At 32.4% G+C, this 19117-nt stretch overlaps 1 protein-coding gene across 3 annotated transcripts in view; it reads left to right on the top strand.

Moving 5' to 3' along the window:
• Nucleotides 1-19117, top strand: part of LOC119069688 (acetylcholine receptor subunit alpha-like) — a 128244-nt gene that overhangs the window by 46093 nt on the left and 63034 nt on the right. Inside the window, exons 4-5 of one of the 3 annotated variants that reach the window (XM_037173814.1) lie at nucleotides 14170-14310; nucleotides 14385-14424. In XM_037173814.1, coding sequence (XP_037029709.1) covers nucleotides 14170-14310; nucleotides 14385-14424 — 181 coding nt within the window. Of the gene's footprint in view, nucleotides 1-1361; nucleotides 1402-14169; nucleotides 14311-14384; nucleotides 14425-19117 lie in introns of all 3 variants that reach the window. The other 2 variants (XM_037173813.1, XM_037173812.1) reach the window with 2 other exon arrangements.

A 19117-nucleotide genomic window follows, 5' to 3' on the forward strand; every position in this document is an offset into this window, starting at 1 on the left:
AGAAATAAAGTCAGTGATTCTCGATTTACTTGTTGTTGAAACAAGCTGTTTATTTTTCGTTAATTACACGGTTTAATCTGTTACAGACGGCAAGCATATGACCAGTATTCGAATCTATTACTTCCACCGATCAAAATATTTTTAATTTGTTGATTTCAAATCTTGTTTTACTAAAACGATCATATTACCCAGAGCTTGCCATTATTTTTGTCGTCGTTATTGATAACAGATGACAGGCCACATGGCCTACTTTTGGAAAATAGATTTGCTAAATTTGCTAAAAATTTGCCCTACTATGCCATACTGTCAAGACGAAATTTTCGTTTTCTGTGATAGAGGTATTATTGGTGGAGACTTTGAACGAGGACAATTCCAAGCCTATTTTGGAGAATTGAAATTAGGGCCTGTTTTAAGGAGTTTAAAATTATCAAATAATTCTTTGCTAATTTTAAGTAATTTTGGTAATTTTGAATTCCTCAATAGGCCCTGCGGTTCGAGCTCAAGTAGTCATTGCTGTTAACAGGACGGTGATTAGAGCTTTGGATCAAGTCAGTAATATGTTTTTGGTAAATTGATTAACCAATGCACTCCAAGCAATAACGTGAGAGACAAAATTGGATTTGTACGGGACACTCGTTTTTCAAGGAGCATCTTCACAGCAATAGGAAAACGAACTGATCCAATTTGTATTTGTAGTTAAAGCCGCACAGAACCTCGTTCACTTGTTTGTTTATTTTGATTAATATACAGACATTATCCTAATTACTCATTTGCGTTGGGACCTATGTGCACATAAAATGGACACAGTTGAGCAGTATATCTGCAAACGCTTCTGTTATTGGCAAAAGAAAATACCTTGATGTCTATTCCATTATCGGATCAGACATTTTGGTAACCTGAAGGCAGCCTTACCTTCATTAGTGAATGTGAAAAAACCATCGTCAACCTATTTGAAACGGAGCTAAAACAATGAAGTTTCATATAATTCGCTAATGTTGCGTGTCCCGTTTCTGTTCATAAGAAGAAAATATTGTAAATTGGAAGCTAATGTTTTCGGAAGCTCATCTCAAACTTGCTTTGGGCATCTTTTCTTGTGCAGTATCTTCGCATCTTGTTGGGAGTGCTTTGGCTAATCGATTTGATTCGTTTATTTTTTCGAATTAACTTTTTTGATTGTAAGATTGTAAGTGCAGACAAATTGTATTACGATTCGTACTTTTGTGTTACATACAACCGAATTGAGAAGTTTACTTTTAATTTTTATCATTTTTGTTTTCCGTTCCGTTTACATTTTCTCTCCACAGTTTAATAAAGCAAAATGTTTAATTTTTATAATTTAATATAAATTAATTTTTTCAAAGTCAAATGAAATTTGGGTCTTGGACATATGATGGTTGTATGGTAAGTGTTTTTCTGGGTTTTTCATTTATTTTACTTTTCGTTTGATTTCGTTTTTAAGTTTTTATTTTTCGTTTTATTTCGTTTTTTTTTCGTTCCCGTTGTTTACTTCACACCAATTTGTTCTATTGTATCGATTTTATATAAATATTATAAATATTTTTGTAAATAAATTTTCCTCTTTTTTATATATTAATACTAACTACACACAAATCACATATTACAAAATAATAATAAAAAAAAATAAAGAAACCACACCACACACATCCCGAATTGAAAGAGAAAAGTAATTCCTCTCTCGTATCGAATCAACATAAAAATTGGAATAGGATTTGCGTTTTCCTTCCTGTTTGTATATATTATACACATTTTGTTTTTGTAATACACAACAACATTGTGCTACAAAAGGAAGACATAATAAAATACAAAAAAACAGCCAAAATTACCCATAAAATTTCCTCAATATAAAACATTTTGTTTCGTATTTCATTTTCTTAAACCTATTCTCATTATTATTGTAATATTACACGCTTTTCTTATGTATATAAAAATTGTTATATCGCACACACGTGGTAGAATAAAACACACTATTCTATTGCACTATTACATCAACTATCATCCACACATATAATGTTAAATGTTTAATACCATAAACTGTGTAGCTGTTTACTTGAACGACTATGAGAGGCAAGCTATAGCAAATATAAATAAAATAAATAAAAAGAGGCGAAACGTAACAATATTTTTCTAAAATATAATTCATTTTTTGTTGTTGGAATCAGATAAATCAAAAAATAAAAATTTTTATCCTTCGTGTGATTTATTTTTATTGACCACTGAATAAATAGACCGGAAAAGTGGAACAATGTTGCAATTTGTCATTTTTACCATATAAAAAACGATTTTTTTTATATTATGAAAAAGAAAAAAAAATGTTTTCTGCTACAAACATACGATGATGGAGGGATGGGGAACCATCAGTAAAAGATTTTGTATTTTACGATTCTTACACTGCAAGACAACAAAAAAAAAATGTTGAAAACTATTACGCCGGACAGGATTTTCTCGAGAGGCAGGACATTGTTATTGGTCAATCATTTTCGCTTTTTGTTTCGTGAACCATTTGATAGATGAATTTCCGCGTCTAATCGATTTCATGATGACTCTAGTGGTACTATGGTAAGGGATAATATAAATCCGAATGTATGTCGAATCGACTTGAATTTAATTTTTTCTCACAGGAAACGTCAGTGAAATTTAGACATAAATTTGGTCTAGCTGTTTTTCAGCTGGTCCCATTCATACAAATGAAAGTGTTTTTGGGTCCTTATACAGGTTTACCAGTACCACGCTCGTTTGTGTAATTATTTAACTATTTATATAAAGACGTATAAACAACTTCGTTTTTATGAGTGTACCAGCTGAAAAGCAGCTGATACAAATACGTGTCTAAATTTCACTGACCACAGGACCTGTTCTTTGTGAAATTTTCCAAATTTATAAAATTAGGGTTTTGCGATATTTAGTTAAATTTCGCAAAATTTCGTTAAATTTCACAAATTTTGTTAAATTTAACGAATTTCGTTAAATTTTACGAATATCGTTAAATTTCACAAATTTCGTTAAATTTCACAAATTTCTCAAAGTTTCGTAGATCGTCGCAAAATTTTCATAAAGCTGATAAAAAAAGCCCCGCGGACTAAGTATAACGAAAATCACAAAACCAAACCAGTGTGTACATTAAAATCTTTTAAAAACCAAAATTTCACTTTCAAAAAGTTTTTCCAATGTCGCAAATATTCGTTAAATTTCACAAATAATAGGCCTTGCTACTGACGTCGACCTCAATTTTCTGTTTCACATGCCTATTGTCTGTCTATTGTAATGATAGGCTTGAATAGCTTCTTTTTCATTCTCAAAAAAGTAGAGTTTCCAGACACCTGTTCCTCTGAATCTAATAATTGAAAGGAAACTTTGTATCTTTACAAATACCCGACAAAACCGTCCAACACTTTAGTAGCGTGGAAGCAAAAGTGCATATAAACCCACTGACATCTTACTGTTCTCATATTCTGCAATCTATTGCTTGCTACAACCTTCGCACATTGTCGAGCTTTTTTTTAAACTTTAACTCTTTGTGATGTAAATTCCACAATTCGCTGAATGGAGTAGTGGTTAGTTAGCAGAAGTGCTTTTCTACTATGGTAGTCAGTTGTCAGTTCTAAACTCAACGGTTTACAATAGGGTTTTCATATGCGTCCATAAAACACCTAATAACAGCATAAAGTTGGTTAACACTTACAGACAGTGTGTTGAAGCAGTTCCAGAAATTTGTAGTGAGTGGTTGTGTTTTTCACTTTTCGGCAATGATTGTTCTGTTCGTATAAAAAACGCAATTCAAGATTAACAGACCCGTGAAATTGATGTCAGCCTTGACTGTTAGGAACTTTTTGGGTTACCATAAAATTTTTGACATGTTTGTACGTTATTAAATGTTAGGGAAGCCAGGATTGTATTGTCGACATATGTGACCGTTCTACTCACAGCACTTTTAACCATTGAAACTATCTATTGAGTTGACTTGTTTTCCACAGTGTCTTTTCATCATACTTCACAGTCTAAACGTTGCGCAACTGTTACTACACTACACTAATATCCACTATGAAAGCTCAAGCTGCTGAACATTCATAAAGTATCTACAATTATATCTAATGAGATGAGGTGTAACACTTGGACACCAAATCTGTCACCATGACTACTTTTGACGGTGACTTCACAGCTTTGAATAATTGTAATTACACGAACAAAACTTTAAGTCAACATTAATAACTGCGTTTGTGGTGTAATGTGGGGGGGCCTGTTGAAAATTTTATGTGAGAAATGTGTGAGTGTGGATTTAACTTTTTTCCAGTTAGCGAAAAATCATATTTCGGGAAATGAAGTAAGCTCATGAGAGAGCGAAAAAGAAAACTTTTTCAATTAAAATTTACAAAATTCATATTTCTTAACTTATCTTTGAATATTTCTTTCTATAAAGTTGATTAAAAAGTTTTTCGTAAAGTGTACGAAATAGCAAAAAAAAAATGAAATGAAAAAAATCGTCGAACATCTACGAGTTTCGATTTCTCTCGTCTTCTTTTTTGCTCTTTAATTTTTATGTCTTATTCTGCTCCAATCATTTTTTTTTTATCAAACTTATGTTACCAATTACGATGGAACATTTATTTTATTAAATCCTTTTGTAATTTCATTATTTAAACTGAAGTTCGAAGCTGTTCATTTAAATTTGTTTAAGAAACGCTTCCTCCAAACAAAAGTTTAATCATTTCCATTTTAAATACAATTCTCAGTATTTATCTCCCGTTATTTCGATCAATGGGGCGTTTTTCAGTCCTGTTCGAACCATAGGGGGCTATTGGATTTCTTCTGCTATTTTCAAGACATTCTAAAAATAATCTTGATATTTTTCGGTGAAGAATGTTGGTACTGGCTTTGTAATAACATTGAGCAATTTCTAGATCTATAATGTTACCAAGGATGTTTATTAATTTTCCCACAGAGTAAGATATGGAATCGGATAACCGTTTAAGTAACAAACTTTTTTTTTGAATCCTCAGATTTTCTTGGACAAATATTTTCTTCAACTTTTGGCATCCTGGACATTTTTGGAAAGTCAATGAACTTGAGATTTTCCAAAAGATTTTCTTTCAGAGTTTACCTGGGGATTTACCCTCTGGGATAAACAGATTCCTAACATCGGTATTTTTCTTAAAGGTTAGATGTATCTGTTGGAAACGAAAGTGACATTTCAAACGTCAAAAAAATTATAGAGTGTTATGATCAGAGCGAGAAAACCGAAGAACATTTAATTATAACTGGCTTTGGGGTACTTGTCATAGTATTTGCTTCTCTTTAAACATGTTCTGATGTGAGTGAGAAGACCGAAGACCAGTTTATTATAATTTGCCTTGGGGTACAAAATATTTCTTTCTCTTTCATCATAACACTCTATTGTAAGTGATTCTTCATTGATTCGGTTACAAAGTCAAAGCAGATAACTTGTACTGTTTCCTCATATGTCTGCTTTTGACGTTTAAAACGTCACTGTGACTGTTTGAAAATACCGAATTTGGTCCCGTAGCAGTTGCCATTATTAAATAAATTATCCTACGGGCCTAACGACGCGCTTGCTGTATCTTAATTGACTTACTTTTTTCCTTAATTTTCATCGTTTTGTTATAAATTTATAGAAATTAATTATAAAATTTTGGTTGGAAAAGATCTGATTTTCCAATATTCATACAATAACCTAAAGCTAAAATAATGTCTTAGAAATCGAGTAATATTCGAACAAATGGTTAGATAATATTGAGCTTTTGTTCCCATTCTGGGGCTATAATCTATAAAACCCACATCTACCACATTCACAAAAAGCGAGAGTTTGCCATTGAGTTTTCCCTTCAATTATAATTTTGTTTGTTTCCATATTGTTCATAATAAATAATACAACAACTTCAGATGAATGGTTAATTAAGGGGTTGAATGGGAAGCAATGTTATTGTGGAATGGAAAGTGCTCCGAATAAAACTTGACTGCGTTGTAAGAAAAAATAGAATGTAGATTAAACATAAACAACGATACCTATACACAACGATGAAATTTATGGTAAAATAAGTGCGCTCGGAAAAATAGAATTGCAATAAATCAAACATTAAACATTTGAATGGTGTGACAATCGGCAAAGTGATTTTTTTTTCGTAATTGAATTATTTTTGAACAATTGGTTCAATTAATAGCAAAATTGCAAATAAATCCAAAATGACATCATATTCGTAGTGGATAGAATGGGCTGGATATTAGTGTGTATACACATGTAGGGACTGCAATTCGTTTCTTTTTTTTTGTTTGTGAATTTTGCGTGCATAATAGTTTTGGTAATTGATTAGAGTTTGGGTTTGGAATTCGAATTTCGTGGACAGATATCAAATGCATATGCGGCATACAATAAACTATCGTATCGCGGTTCTATTCGGAATAAAATTGGACATAGATTACACGATTCACATCAATTTACTCATCTAAAAAGTACACTGTAAAATGGGTGATTTGTAAAAAAAATCCGAAAATCTTATCGATTGTTCGATCAACGCACTTCAAGCATGAGTGATAATAGTGGTCAGATGCCGAAAGTACTTTATTTTACATGAAAAAATGTTTCTATGATACACTGTCCAGTTTCAGTACCCTATTTAGAGGACCACTTCTGCTTGAAGTGCGTTGGTTCGATACATTTTCGAGGAATGAACAATTTTTAACTCGGAATTATGTAAATTGTCTTTTGTGTTGACATGTAAGTTCAGCTTAGTTCCTGCGAATTCAGATATTTTCCATAAAATTTTAAGATTGGAAACCATTCCAACTAGTCATTAAGAAGTAAATGGACTCAGGTCTGAAATGGCAACTAAAGTGTGTGTCGAACATTCTGCTTGAAGTGCTTTCAAACTTAGCCAAGCCAGGAAGTTCCACCCGGAAGGAATGTCAATATAGGAATTTTAAGTAAAAAAGACAATGGACTCAGGTCTGAAATGGCAACTAAAGTGTGTGTCGAACAATTTGCTTGAAGTGCTTTCAAACTTAGCCAAGCCAGGAAGTTCCACCCGGAAGGAATGTCAATATAGGAATTTTAAGTAAAAAAGACAAGGGCGCAAAAGGAGTCTGAATGGACGTTTAACTGTTTTTATTTCTTGTTCGTCCCTGACTCGATTTTTTAACCCGAACTGCTAATTTGTACTACCTTGAAAATAAAATGAGTTTAGGGCAAAATATTCGGAATTTTTTCCATTTTTTTTTGTTAAATTTAAGAATTTTTCAGAATTAATTCTTTAGGTCAGGTTATGGCCGTAGACGTCGCAAATGTTTACATTGCCGTGTAAACGAGCGTAATCTGTCCGAAAATTCTTAAGTTTTACCAATTTTTAAAGAATTTAGACTAAATAGAATAACAAGCCCTGAAATAGTCTGCAAAACTGGCAGATCGATAAGACTCGTTGATTGAAGTTATTCTCGCATTTCGATATTGTGTGCAAAAACTATGGTTTCGTTCAGCTACATAATATCCTAATTGCCAATTCATATTTTTGGCCGTAGAATACCAATCATTCTGCTTCTCAAAACAAAAGCAAACAATAAATGAAAATGCATCTAATGTCGAAAGTTGGATGGAAAATTAGTAAATAGAAAAAGAGAAAAGAGGAAAACAAAAATTTTTAATAGAACGATGATAGTGCAATGTTTTTGTTTAAAGGATGCAACACTTGTTGTTGATCATAACGAACGGAAACTTTTTTAATTAGAAATCACAGATCTGAACAAAGTGTACCGAATTATAGCTTCACTCGTATATAGTGCTCACTGTTTTGATAGTCGCTTGGGTTTTGTGTTTTCTGTTGCTGCAACTATCAATTAGTTTCACTAAACTAAGCAAATATGAAAAGAAACTGCTACAAATAATCATTTCTCATACAGCTCTCCAAGTGCATAATTACATTTGAATATTAAACTTTGCTTTCGTGTACGGTTCAATACAATACATACAAACTAAAACGGCAGGAATTGGCTGTGATTGTAAATTGTTTCATTGTTATGCGGTCGTCTATATGAAAGTGGTTAGCTATTTATTATGATGTGGTCTGGTGGTCAAGTTTCAATCCAGTCTTTTCGTTGCTCGAAATTTATTCATTCATAGTATATCGCTCACAGCTGTAAACATTGTGTCCGAAAATATTTATTTATATTCAATTGTCACTCCACTTCCACTTGAAATTTATTCATACTCTTAACAGATTACCATTTGATAGCCGATAAATACGGCTTTACCAATCCGTGTGACTATAATACCAGGGGGACATAAGCTTCGCAAAGGTCTGGTATGAAATTGTATACTTGATGAATATTTGAGTAGAGATAAACACACGGGGTCTGGTCAAATATTCATAGAAGAAAGTCAGCACAGGTTGTTTCGGTTTTCATTTTCTTTTTATTTGTCGAGGAAATTCTGTTGTTAACCATTTGGGATAAATGGCTAGGTAAAATCAAATCTTCTTGGTTTTTTGAACCAATTGTTGAAGATTTTGAGTTGGGTCGGGTTGGCCGGTACGTACAAATGATCGGACATTTCACTCTGAATGAATGGACATTAGGTTTCACTCCAAACAACGCACTACTAGCGAAAGTTGCTTCGAGTCACAGGTCACATGAAAAGAAATTCCATTTTTTTTACTCTGTCAAAATTTGTATGATACACTGTCCAGTTTCAGTACTCTATTGTAGAGAGTTCATGTTCGAAACGCGTTGCTCCTAAAAATAATTTCTATATTTACCGGTAAATCTGGTGCTGTTAATTTTATCGTCAACCTCAACTACTGTCGATACTCACACTCAAGAAAGAAAATAGAAATGGCCCTGCTGGGATTACTTGTCTTGTACTTGTCTACGGGAATTCAAATTAAAAAATTTCTTAGAAAATCCTCTGCGCCTATTCCAATAAAATTTGAGTCAATAATAAGTAGGGATGGGAGGTGTTCAAAATTATCGATAATATCAATCGAAAGAAATTATCGATAATCGATTAATCATATCGTTATCGATAATTTAATAATTATCGATAATTATCAAAATATCGAAATTCGATAATTATCAAAATATCGATATTTTGATATTTATCCGAAAATTCATGATAATATACCGATATATCGAAATATATCGATAAATATCGGATTTTCGGACCGAAATATCGATATATCGAATTATTGATATCTTGATAATTATCAAAATATCAATAATTATCGATTATCGATATATTTTTGATAATTTTCGATTAAAAAGGTCGATAATTATCGATTATCGATAATTGATAATTACAGCGAACGACATCTCAAATGTCTCACTGTCAAATTTTTCTGAGAATTTTATTGTGTCATTGCAAATTCACAATGACATTCTCTGAAAAAAAATGACAGTGAGACATTTGAGATGTCGTTCACTGTATCGATAATCATTATCATTATCGCCCATGCCTAACAATTAACCAAATTCTTCCTTTCCGAAAATTCGGAATTCCTTCGGAAAAAGAACAAAAGCAAATAATAAGCCCTAATAAACAACTAGCTAAACAAACGAGACTTTTGAATGTATAGAGTTGGTCTACCTGAAATTTAGAGAATATTGTTACGTTTCACCACATGCATTTAATAATTTGTGTTTGAAAAATGATTTTTTCTAAATCCATAAACTTTTGCCAGAACTGACAATTTTCTCAGGTGTTCACGTACTTTACATAACCTCACAATTAAATGTAGTTGTAATGAATAAAATTTACGGCGGTAAGTAAATTATATTTTAGATTATATCAGTTCTTTATAGCTGTGGACCTATTACGGCTTTTTTTAATTTTTCATCTACACACTTAATCACTTTTATTCGCTGTCCCTATTTGGAAAGGTGAAGTTACATTTACGGTCACACAGGAAGCGGTCATTACATGATTTCCTTCATTTTTACCTATTTTACCTACCTACCAAATTCAACAAATGAAGTAAAACATTTGAAATCAATTTTTCAAAGTAATAACATCAAATGAAGTAGTAGATCCAATAGTAAAACATACTGTGAATATGACTGCCGTCCCTGAAACGTTGAACATTCTGGATGGAACAGTAAATAAAATAGACAATGGATGCTGTGAATCAATCAATACTCGTTTGTATTCAAACAGCTTGCTTTTTGGAAACTGTTATTTCGACACGTGTAGTTGTATATTTCGGCTACGGCTCGGTTACCCAGACCCTACACTCGCCGAAAAAAAATCAGTTTCCAATCCAAAGCTTGTTGCTCAAAAGCAGACCTGCGAGTTTAGATCATGAAGTATCTTTTGACCTGTTACAGACGGCTGTCATCTGTTATCGACAACGACAGTAATATTAAACGACAAGCTCTGACTAAAGAGGTATTATATAGCAAAAATCATGTTCAAAACAAATGAAGTAAAAGAATTCTGAAATGAATATATAAAAATCTTCGATCAAATGAAGTAATAGATCAGATAGTAAAACTGTTACTATGTTTGCCGTCTGTGACAGGTTAAAAAAGTTTTCCGACCTGAGTCACATTCCACATTACTGCGATTGAATAAACGAAAACTTTTTTTTAATAAATAAATAAAAATAGAAATAAGGTGATAATACCGACGTTTATGGACGTGTGACCGTAGAGAACATCAAAATTGAACCAATTTTGACCAGATTTTTGTCGTTAAATTGGCGTCGAAACTTTTTCTGAAATCTATTTTCCGACTCCAATCCCTAAGATTAGTATCACTTAACAATTACATTAAATTTACCACCATCACTATTGATTTCGCTCTTACTTCACTATGAGTCATAATATAACATAACAATTAAACTGGATAAGCAAGAATCTAATTTTGCTGTTTACAATTTATAATTCATGTATATCAATTTCACTTTGCATAATTTAATGTAATACCGAGCGCTATATGGATCTATGTGTACATTTGATAAATGAGAAGTTTTAATTAAATCAAACAATTTAATGTGTGGTAATACTTAATGGAGGCTTTCACTTTCAAAAGGATTATGCAGGAATTTTTCTTTTTTTTTCCTTTTTCCCTCGCTAATAATCGAGTTCGTCGGGACCTATCTTAGAGAATTTTGGTAATGAAAAATGTTTGCAATTTTTTTTAACGAAAAATATTAAGCAACAAGAATTTTTACGGTTTTCAAGGGCGTTGAATCTATTAAAGCAGTCACTTGTATTGATGCATTCATAACACGAGTTACGTATACGAAATACGAAAACATATTTTACGTAATTTATCGAACATACTTCAATTTGAACGGCATTACAACTTTTGATAACGATACCAATGTTTCATTTTGCGTCATGCATGCCATATTACGTACGTAACTAGACTGCCGGTTCAGTAAAACGTATTCGAGAAAATTATGTATAGGTGAGCGGCAGAACGACTTACTGTTTGTAAACTCATACATTTCGTGCAGCAAATCCTTAATATAAAATTTATGATGACTATAAAGCAGCTTAAGAGAGTCATGAATGAATTTAAGTGGTACAGCACCAAAGCTGACATATATTTTTATATATAAATAAAGCGAGGAAGACCATCCAATTAAGTACTTCGCAACACTCGCATGCCTTCGCACAGCTTTCTATTCCTCACTGTGTGTGATGTAGTAGTACATCTACATACAACTTCAATAAACGGCGAATCAAATTAGCTTGTTCACCATTCATAGTTTCGCGTGTCTTTTAGCCAATGGGTCGCACCGTCTCCAGTCCTTTGCCTTCCATTCCTCCTCCCTACGTGCACTCAGAAAGCAGAATAGACAGAACGGTTTCCATTAAAACATAATAATTCAAGCAGAGAGACATCTAAAATTGCCAGGAAAGCAAAGTCATCAAATAATTTGAATGTTGCAATATTTTGTGATTTACATATTGTGTGGAGTATGTCGCTTGCATTTGATATAGACAAATGGAAGGCAGTTTTAAATCAATCGTCTCTGTCTCTGCATGTTATGGCAGGAAGAGATCTTTTTTTTACATAAACGCTTGAAGGCATATTAGCTGTTGTTTTGTGCTATTTTACAATGGTGTCTGAGTTTAGCGCGGAATACGCATTCAGTTGTTTCATTTGTTTGTCACCTTCTTTTTATGTCTCGTTCAGCATTCCGCCTATAAAATGTTCACTCGTTAAAGAAGAAAGGAATTAGCTGAAACGTTGTCACGGATCATTACAATGAGACAGGGGGGAAAATGTTCGAGATGCACTTGCTAAGAGTCGACCAAAAGTCCGTCCGTTCCTTGTTCCATTTGAGTTTGATTGATTCGTTTGAAAGCTTCAGTGCAGTTATCAAAATCAAGGGAGCAGTAAATCTAAATCAGAATCAAACGAACTTTCATACGGCGGGTACGTTGAACTTGTACCCCAAAAAAATTACTTCCATCAGATACTTTAAAGGGTAACCGAAAAATCTGCCATGAGCAATAATCGATATACAGCTAGACTTGAGCGATGCAACAGTTAGTCTAACGACACATAAGACTTCCTCATGACAGCATTTTTAGTATTGGCCAATGTATTTGCGTAGAGATGGCGCTCTTTTTTATACTCCGCTCCGGAAAGATGGTTGTACGCCTATTTTTATTAGCTAAACTTTTGCTGATGATAAAATCCATCAGTATCGCTGATGCCTACAGTAAGCCTCGGTGAAATTTAGTCATGAATTTGCTTCAGCTATTTTTAAGTTGGCCCATTCATACAAACAAGAGTACTCAAACGTCTTTATACGCTCTTACAACTACACTACCACACGTGCTGCCGCTATTATTTATCCCTTATAAAGATGTATAACCACTTTTGTTTGTATGAGTGGACCAGCTGAAAAACAGTTGAAGTAATTGCATGTCTAAATCTCACTGACATCGGCTGTATTTTGGAGAATTTAAAATTTTTTGAAAATTCTCGAAAAGATGTTCTGTTGATGTACTTAGAACCTTGGAACATTTCATTGCCAAAAACTGTATCAAGAAAACAGTGAACAATTTTACGATCTGTTTTCTATATTAATTGATTTTACTGATTCATCTACATCCGGCGAACTAAGGTAATTGTGAGGTTATGCAATGTAAGTCTAATGTAATGACAAAAATGTCTATAATCAACAGCACAAGAAAAAAAAATGGCCTCACTTTGTTCCATAAATTGAGATCAACCCTTTACAATAGAGAATTGAATTTAACAGAAAAAAACACAGCAACTTGCAACCCATCTCTTTAAGTAACATTTACATTATGTACATTAAACAACACAAAAAAAAGAGCAGCAGCAATTTTGTTCTTTGTGACGCTTTTATATTCGCCGTCGTTCACATCATATATTTATTTTTGCAAACAATGTAGACAAAAACATCATTGTTAGTTTATCGTAAGCTTATTTCTTTTTATTATATGAGCAACATTCTGTTTGTGCTTTAGTGTTTGTTTTAGCGGTATTATATCTTCACTTTTATGTAACGAAACATTTTTTTTTCTTCTCTCTTTTCACCTTAATTTACGAAATAAAAATATAGAAAAAAAAACTTTGAAGAACTCTTTTTGTTCGCCCATTCCTTACTTAAATATAAAACCAAAACTTAAAACGAAAACGAAAAAAATTATTTATATTTAATAAAAACGAAACTTTTATTTACAGTTGGCCGATATATACTTAGCATAAGAAAGTCCCTGAACTGAGAAAAAAAATGAAATAAACAAATAAAAAATAACACTTTGAGCACAAGAAGTTTTGTGAGATGTGGCGGTAGCTTTTTGACTCGACAAAATTTTGTAACAAAAAAAAATTGAAAGAAACTTTTGTATTTTTCCTGAATTATGAAACAACAACAACCAAACCAAACCAAAACCGAAATGTTGAGAAAACAACCAAAAAAAAAACTTATTTTTTTTCGTTTCGAAATTATTTATTTTAAGTTTAACATATCGAAAATTGTCGTTTTTCATTCGAGAAAATTCGATTTGTATTCGATAAAAGAAAACTAAAAAAAAAGGTTCCAAAAGTACACAACAAAAAAAATTAATAATTTTTCTCACCATTAAACTTCTCCAATCCATCCACCCCCACCCTCAAAAACATTACTAACAAATCATAGAACTTATCAAATTTGTTTACAGCGCTGATGGTAACTACGAAGTAACGCTTATGACAAAAGCTACAGTCTATAACACAGGCCTAGTTATATGGCAACCCCCAGCTGTTTATAAATCTTCATGTTTCATTGACGTTGAATATTTTCCGTATGATGTGCAGACTTGGTATTTATTATTATTTTATCAAACATTTGATTTATTATTATTAATTTTATAAAAATTAATTATGACAAAAAAAGTAGAATGAAGCTCGGTTCTTGGACGTATGACGGGTTTCAGGTAAGGTGTTTTCATTTTGGTTGGCTACACAAATTCGATTAATCATTTTTTTTTTAAATACCAAAAAATTATACCAATAATGTTTCTTGTTACTGAAATAAATATATATTTCGTTGTGTAGTGCCAAAGGTGCCAGAAAAAAATATGAATATCTGACTGGAAACGGAATGTTCAGTTTTAGATTAGAATTGATTCGGTAATTTTATCATCATCACATAAAAAAAAACAATTAACTAAGATCTATTATGATTGTTTTCCACGTCATCTTTTAAATGTTTTCCCGTTTTAATTTTCTTTTTCCTGTTCGTTTTCTGATGAACATAAATTGCAAATCTCTTTGGATTCATGTTGGCATAAATAAACAAATTTTTTAAGTGAATTGTATATTCGATAAATCGGATAAATTCCCCCGGTAATGTTCCAAGGCATAATCTTGATGTGATTTTGATATTTTTACCGCAATATTTTTTTTTTAATTTTTTGTTTTCTTTCTTTTGTTAAAAAATCGATTGGGATGTTGTTGTACTTAGCATAACAGAAAACAAATTATTTTTTTTTCCTCTTCATTTGTATTTCTTTGAATAATTTTTTTTTTGTTTCTCGTTTCGTTTCTTTGATTTCTGAGATTGTCATGCAGTGTTTTCGATGCTAATCTCAATTTTTTTTATTTTTTTTCATTTTCGTCTCCATATTTTGTTTCTTTTGAATTACTTTCCAATTGATGCATTTTTCGAAAAAGAAAGTTTATTATAAGATTCTGTGTTGTAATTTCATTCTTTTTTCATTGATACCAAAAAAATATATATCGCACGTTCGTGGTGAAGGAATAAGCAATTTTGATCTTCAATTTGCTTGATAAGCTCTTTTGTTCTAAGTGTTTTTTATACGTGTTTTTTCTTCGAATGCATTTTTTTGGGCACACGATGCAGTTTTTGCTCAAATATCTACGAAAATTGATCATTCAAAATACACTACAGTCAGCATATGGTTCTTGGGAGCTTGATGGTTCGTCGATTGAAACAGATTCTGCACTGCAGACATTTCTGATAGAATTGTTAACCTTTCACAGACGGAATTTCAACATTTTGTTTCGTAAGTTATTTCGACAAATAATTGAAAAATCTTGTACTTCAATAGTTTCAGCATACTCAGGTCTTCCTTTTGTATAGCTATTTCGAGTTAGCGGTCTGTGAAAGGTTTAACTAAATATGAAACACAAGTGTCAGTTGTTAATCGCATCCAAAAGTGTTTGCAATTAGTTTTTCGAAATAATACAGCAAAAATTGCAACCATCTCGCTATTTCTTTCGAGACAAGTGTAAATGACACAAACTGTGTCAGATTTTTACAGTGTACTTAGCATAAGACATTATCTATAAAACGTTTGGCTGTAGTTATTGTAAATATGAGGACGCGAGGGAGCAAAGCACCTATCACAGTTATAGAATATTGTTCGTGTCTAATGAGTAATATATTAAGAGTCTGTACCGTCTAATTTGTCATTTTTACACTGTTTCAAGGCAATGTTGTTAGTGTAAATATTACTCTATTGAACATACTGCTAAATAGGTGCTTTTGTTGGAAAATATGTGGACAACATTGTCTCTTCTGTACGAACTATTTTTCAGTTCTCTTGCCATGTCATTTTTTCTGTGCTGTTCGTATGAATGCATATTTAAGGAGCTGTTTTTTGATCGACGAACCATCGACCTCTTCCCCTAACGCAATGCAAATTAATTTGTTTGTCATTATTTTGTACTTTTCAAAATAATTCCGTAGTTAACTCTGGTATCTTTACCAAATAAAGTGCTTATAGTAAGACAGTTTTTAGTCTTCCTATGGTCATTGTCTCTTCGCTTCGGATATAATCGTAGAATTCATTACTCGTTACGAAAGAAAAGAAATGTTCCATAAAATTCTATGAATATAATGAAGTGAAAGACAAGCTAGATTATCATGAACCAAAATTTGTTCATCGAAAAACTTTACGACCTGTTTCTCAGATTTCTTTCTAATTCCTTCAATATTTTTGCAAGCCACAAATGCCGTACTTCTACATTCCAATTGTGTTCGATTCAGTGTTTGTTTTATATTTTTTGTGTGCATAAAACCGTAGAAACGTTAAAAATTGGCAGTATTGCATCTGAACCGTACTGAATGACCATGAAAGAATCCAGTTGCACGTTTAAAATAACCCTCTTTGGACATTTTAGCAGATTGAGTAAAAAGAAAAATATTTTTTTTTAGTTGAAACAATTTTTCTCGGTGTTCGGCCACAAACTAATTAAAATATCAAACGCATCATAACACCCAAAGTCATTCTATGAAAATCGTTATTAATAGCGAAAAGAAAAAACAGGAAACCAGCATAACAAATGCACTCCACCTTGCAAAAGTTCTGAATTTATTGCGTTTGTTTGTGCACATTTTCGGCGAGAGATACGAAGTTACACTTGAGAAAAGACTGCATTTATGGTGGTGCTTATATTTTACACAACATTACACTTATTACTTCTCGTTAGTGGTATTACACCAGATCAGACGAGTTTGTCCACTTAATTTTTGGCACGATTTCTAGGTAATTTGAAGGTTACATCCTACAAAAGAACAGGTTTAAAACCCCTTTTTTGTAGACTTGAGCGTTTCATTCTTTTTTGCTCCAACGGCAATTACACTTTTCGCCCATATTAGAAAGGATGCCCTGGACAAGCTAGGAATTATCTCTCAATAGACAGTGTCGCACTGAACAAGCACTTGCGATAAGATCCAAGTTCAAATGTTTAAGAGCTAATTATCTCCACTACGGCTCGGTATGGAATATCCAGTCGGCACAAGAACCCTGATGACTGAACAAGCACTTGCGATAAGATCCAAGTTCAAATGTTTAAGAGCTTATTATCTCCACTACGGCTCGGTATGGAGTATCCACTCGAAGTACGACCTCTTCGAACAGTAACGAACCAGTGAAAGCCAGACTCGTCAGTATATAAGCACAACAAACCCATAACTGCAGTCTAGGTGCTTCACTCCTATCTAAGTTAGGCTAGGTAATGCAGAACACTCCGTCTTTTTTAAAGTGAAGGAGACGAAATATGTACAAGATGACCAAGGACTCAATTTTATGTTATTTTTTTCGAAAAAATTCTGAGAAACGAGACTAATTTCAATGACTACTATTATAATGACAATTAAAAAAAGCCGAGGAAAAAACCATCATCATAACTTTCCAGAATCACACCATTTAATTAATTAGCTTATATCGAATCCCACGGACGTGTTCATTTTGTTTGAGTTATGAATAAATATTGTGAAAAATTTTCATATTTTTTGTGTGGCAGCCTCGTTTTTATTATTATTATCATTAATTATTATTATTATGATCAATTAATTTACATGTTATGCTATTGTGAAACGCATATTATATTCATAGTTACCAAAAAACAAAACAAAAAATTAATCAATTTAAAACAAAATGAAAATTAACTTAATTTCATTTTTTCTTTTTTTTTAGTTTTTTTAATTTTAATTATAATAACCGAAAAATGTTTTGGAAGTCGTCAGTAAAATATTAATATTTTAAAGTGGCGATGATGGATACGAAATACATATCTACCGTTTCGCCGGACCATTAATATTCACAAAATTGTGAATAGTAATTTCAGAATAAAATCCACCGCTATTTGCCGTAGTGCCTATAATAGTATTGAGGGAGTTGCGGGAATTGCGCTGATAACATAACTTTAAAAATGATATTCTCATCGTTCGTTCTTTCCTTGATTCTTATGTAATTCCCATGGTTTTGAAAATTTAACTTGATAGAAATGAAGTGTAACATATGAAAGTATCGGTCAGACACGATATACTAGATTTTGATGATCAAAAATTGAACAATCAGTGTGACAACAATTGCTTCAATTGCCTCGCATTTAAAAGGTTATAGTGAAGTCACTTTTACACGCAAAGTACTGTTTCCAATTAACGGAATTCTTCCGAACTTAAAATCGGATGTCCTTCGGAAATACGAACAATAGGTCGTTATTGTTCGTTTTTCCGAAGTACAGCCGATTTCAAGATCGGAAGAATTCGGTTAATTGGATTATGGATCAGGGCTGATTCATGGGAATTTTAATTCTGAAAAATTCCGAAAAAAAACTCTGAAAATTTCGGATTTTTTTCTGCATTTTTCAGAATTAAAATTCCCAAAAATAATCCCTGCTCTGGATGGATGTTATGCGATATGTAATCATAGCATAGACGAATTACATATATAGACCGGAAAACACGAACAAAATTACGTAAAAATTGTGTCCCCGACATGAAAAACGTAATATTTGATAGTGTGAGAATTGGTGGGCAAAATTGCTGGGCAAATTAGCGCGAACAATTCGAATTTTTTTACCACACAGATCTTTTGAATTTAAAAAAAATAAATATTGGAACGATTACCTTGGGGATGAAGTTGGAAACTTTCAAAGACCGGAAATGTACTCTAAGAAGAGTGATGTTTTCCAATGGATTAATAGATACGCGAAAGGTTTTCGTGAAAAATATTTTCGAATTCACTCAATCTTGACACAATTCATAAAAAAAACACTCGAAAGTTGAGACCTTTTCTTGTCTCCTAAAGCACATTCGAAAAAACGCGTCTGCACATTATTTTTACGGTACATTAATGATAAATTGTCCTGATTATT

The sequence above is a fragment of the Bradysia coprophila genome, assembly GCF_014529535.1.
Source record: "Bradysia coprophila strain Holo2 chromosome X unlocalized genomic scaffold, BU_Bcop_v1 contig_39, whole genome shotgun sequence".
Taxonomy (NCBI): Eukaryota; Metazoa; Arthropoda; class Insecta; order Diptera; family Sciaridae; genus Bradysia; species Bradysia coprophila.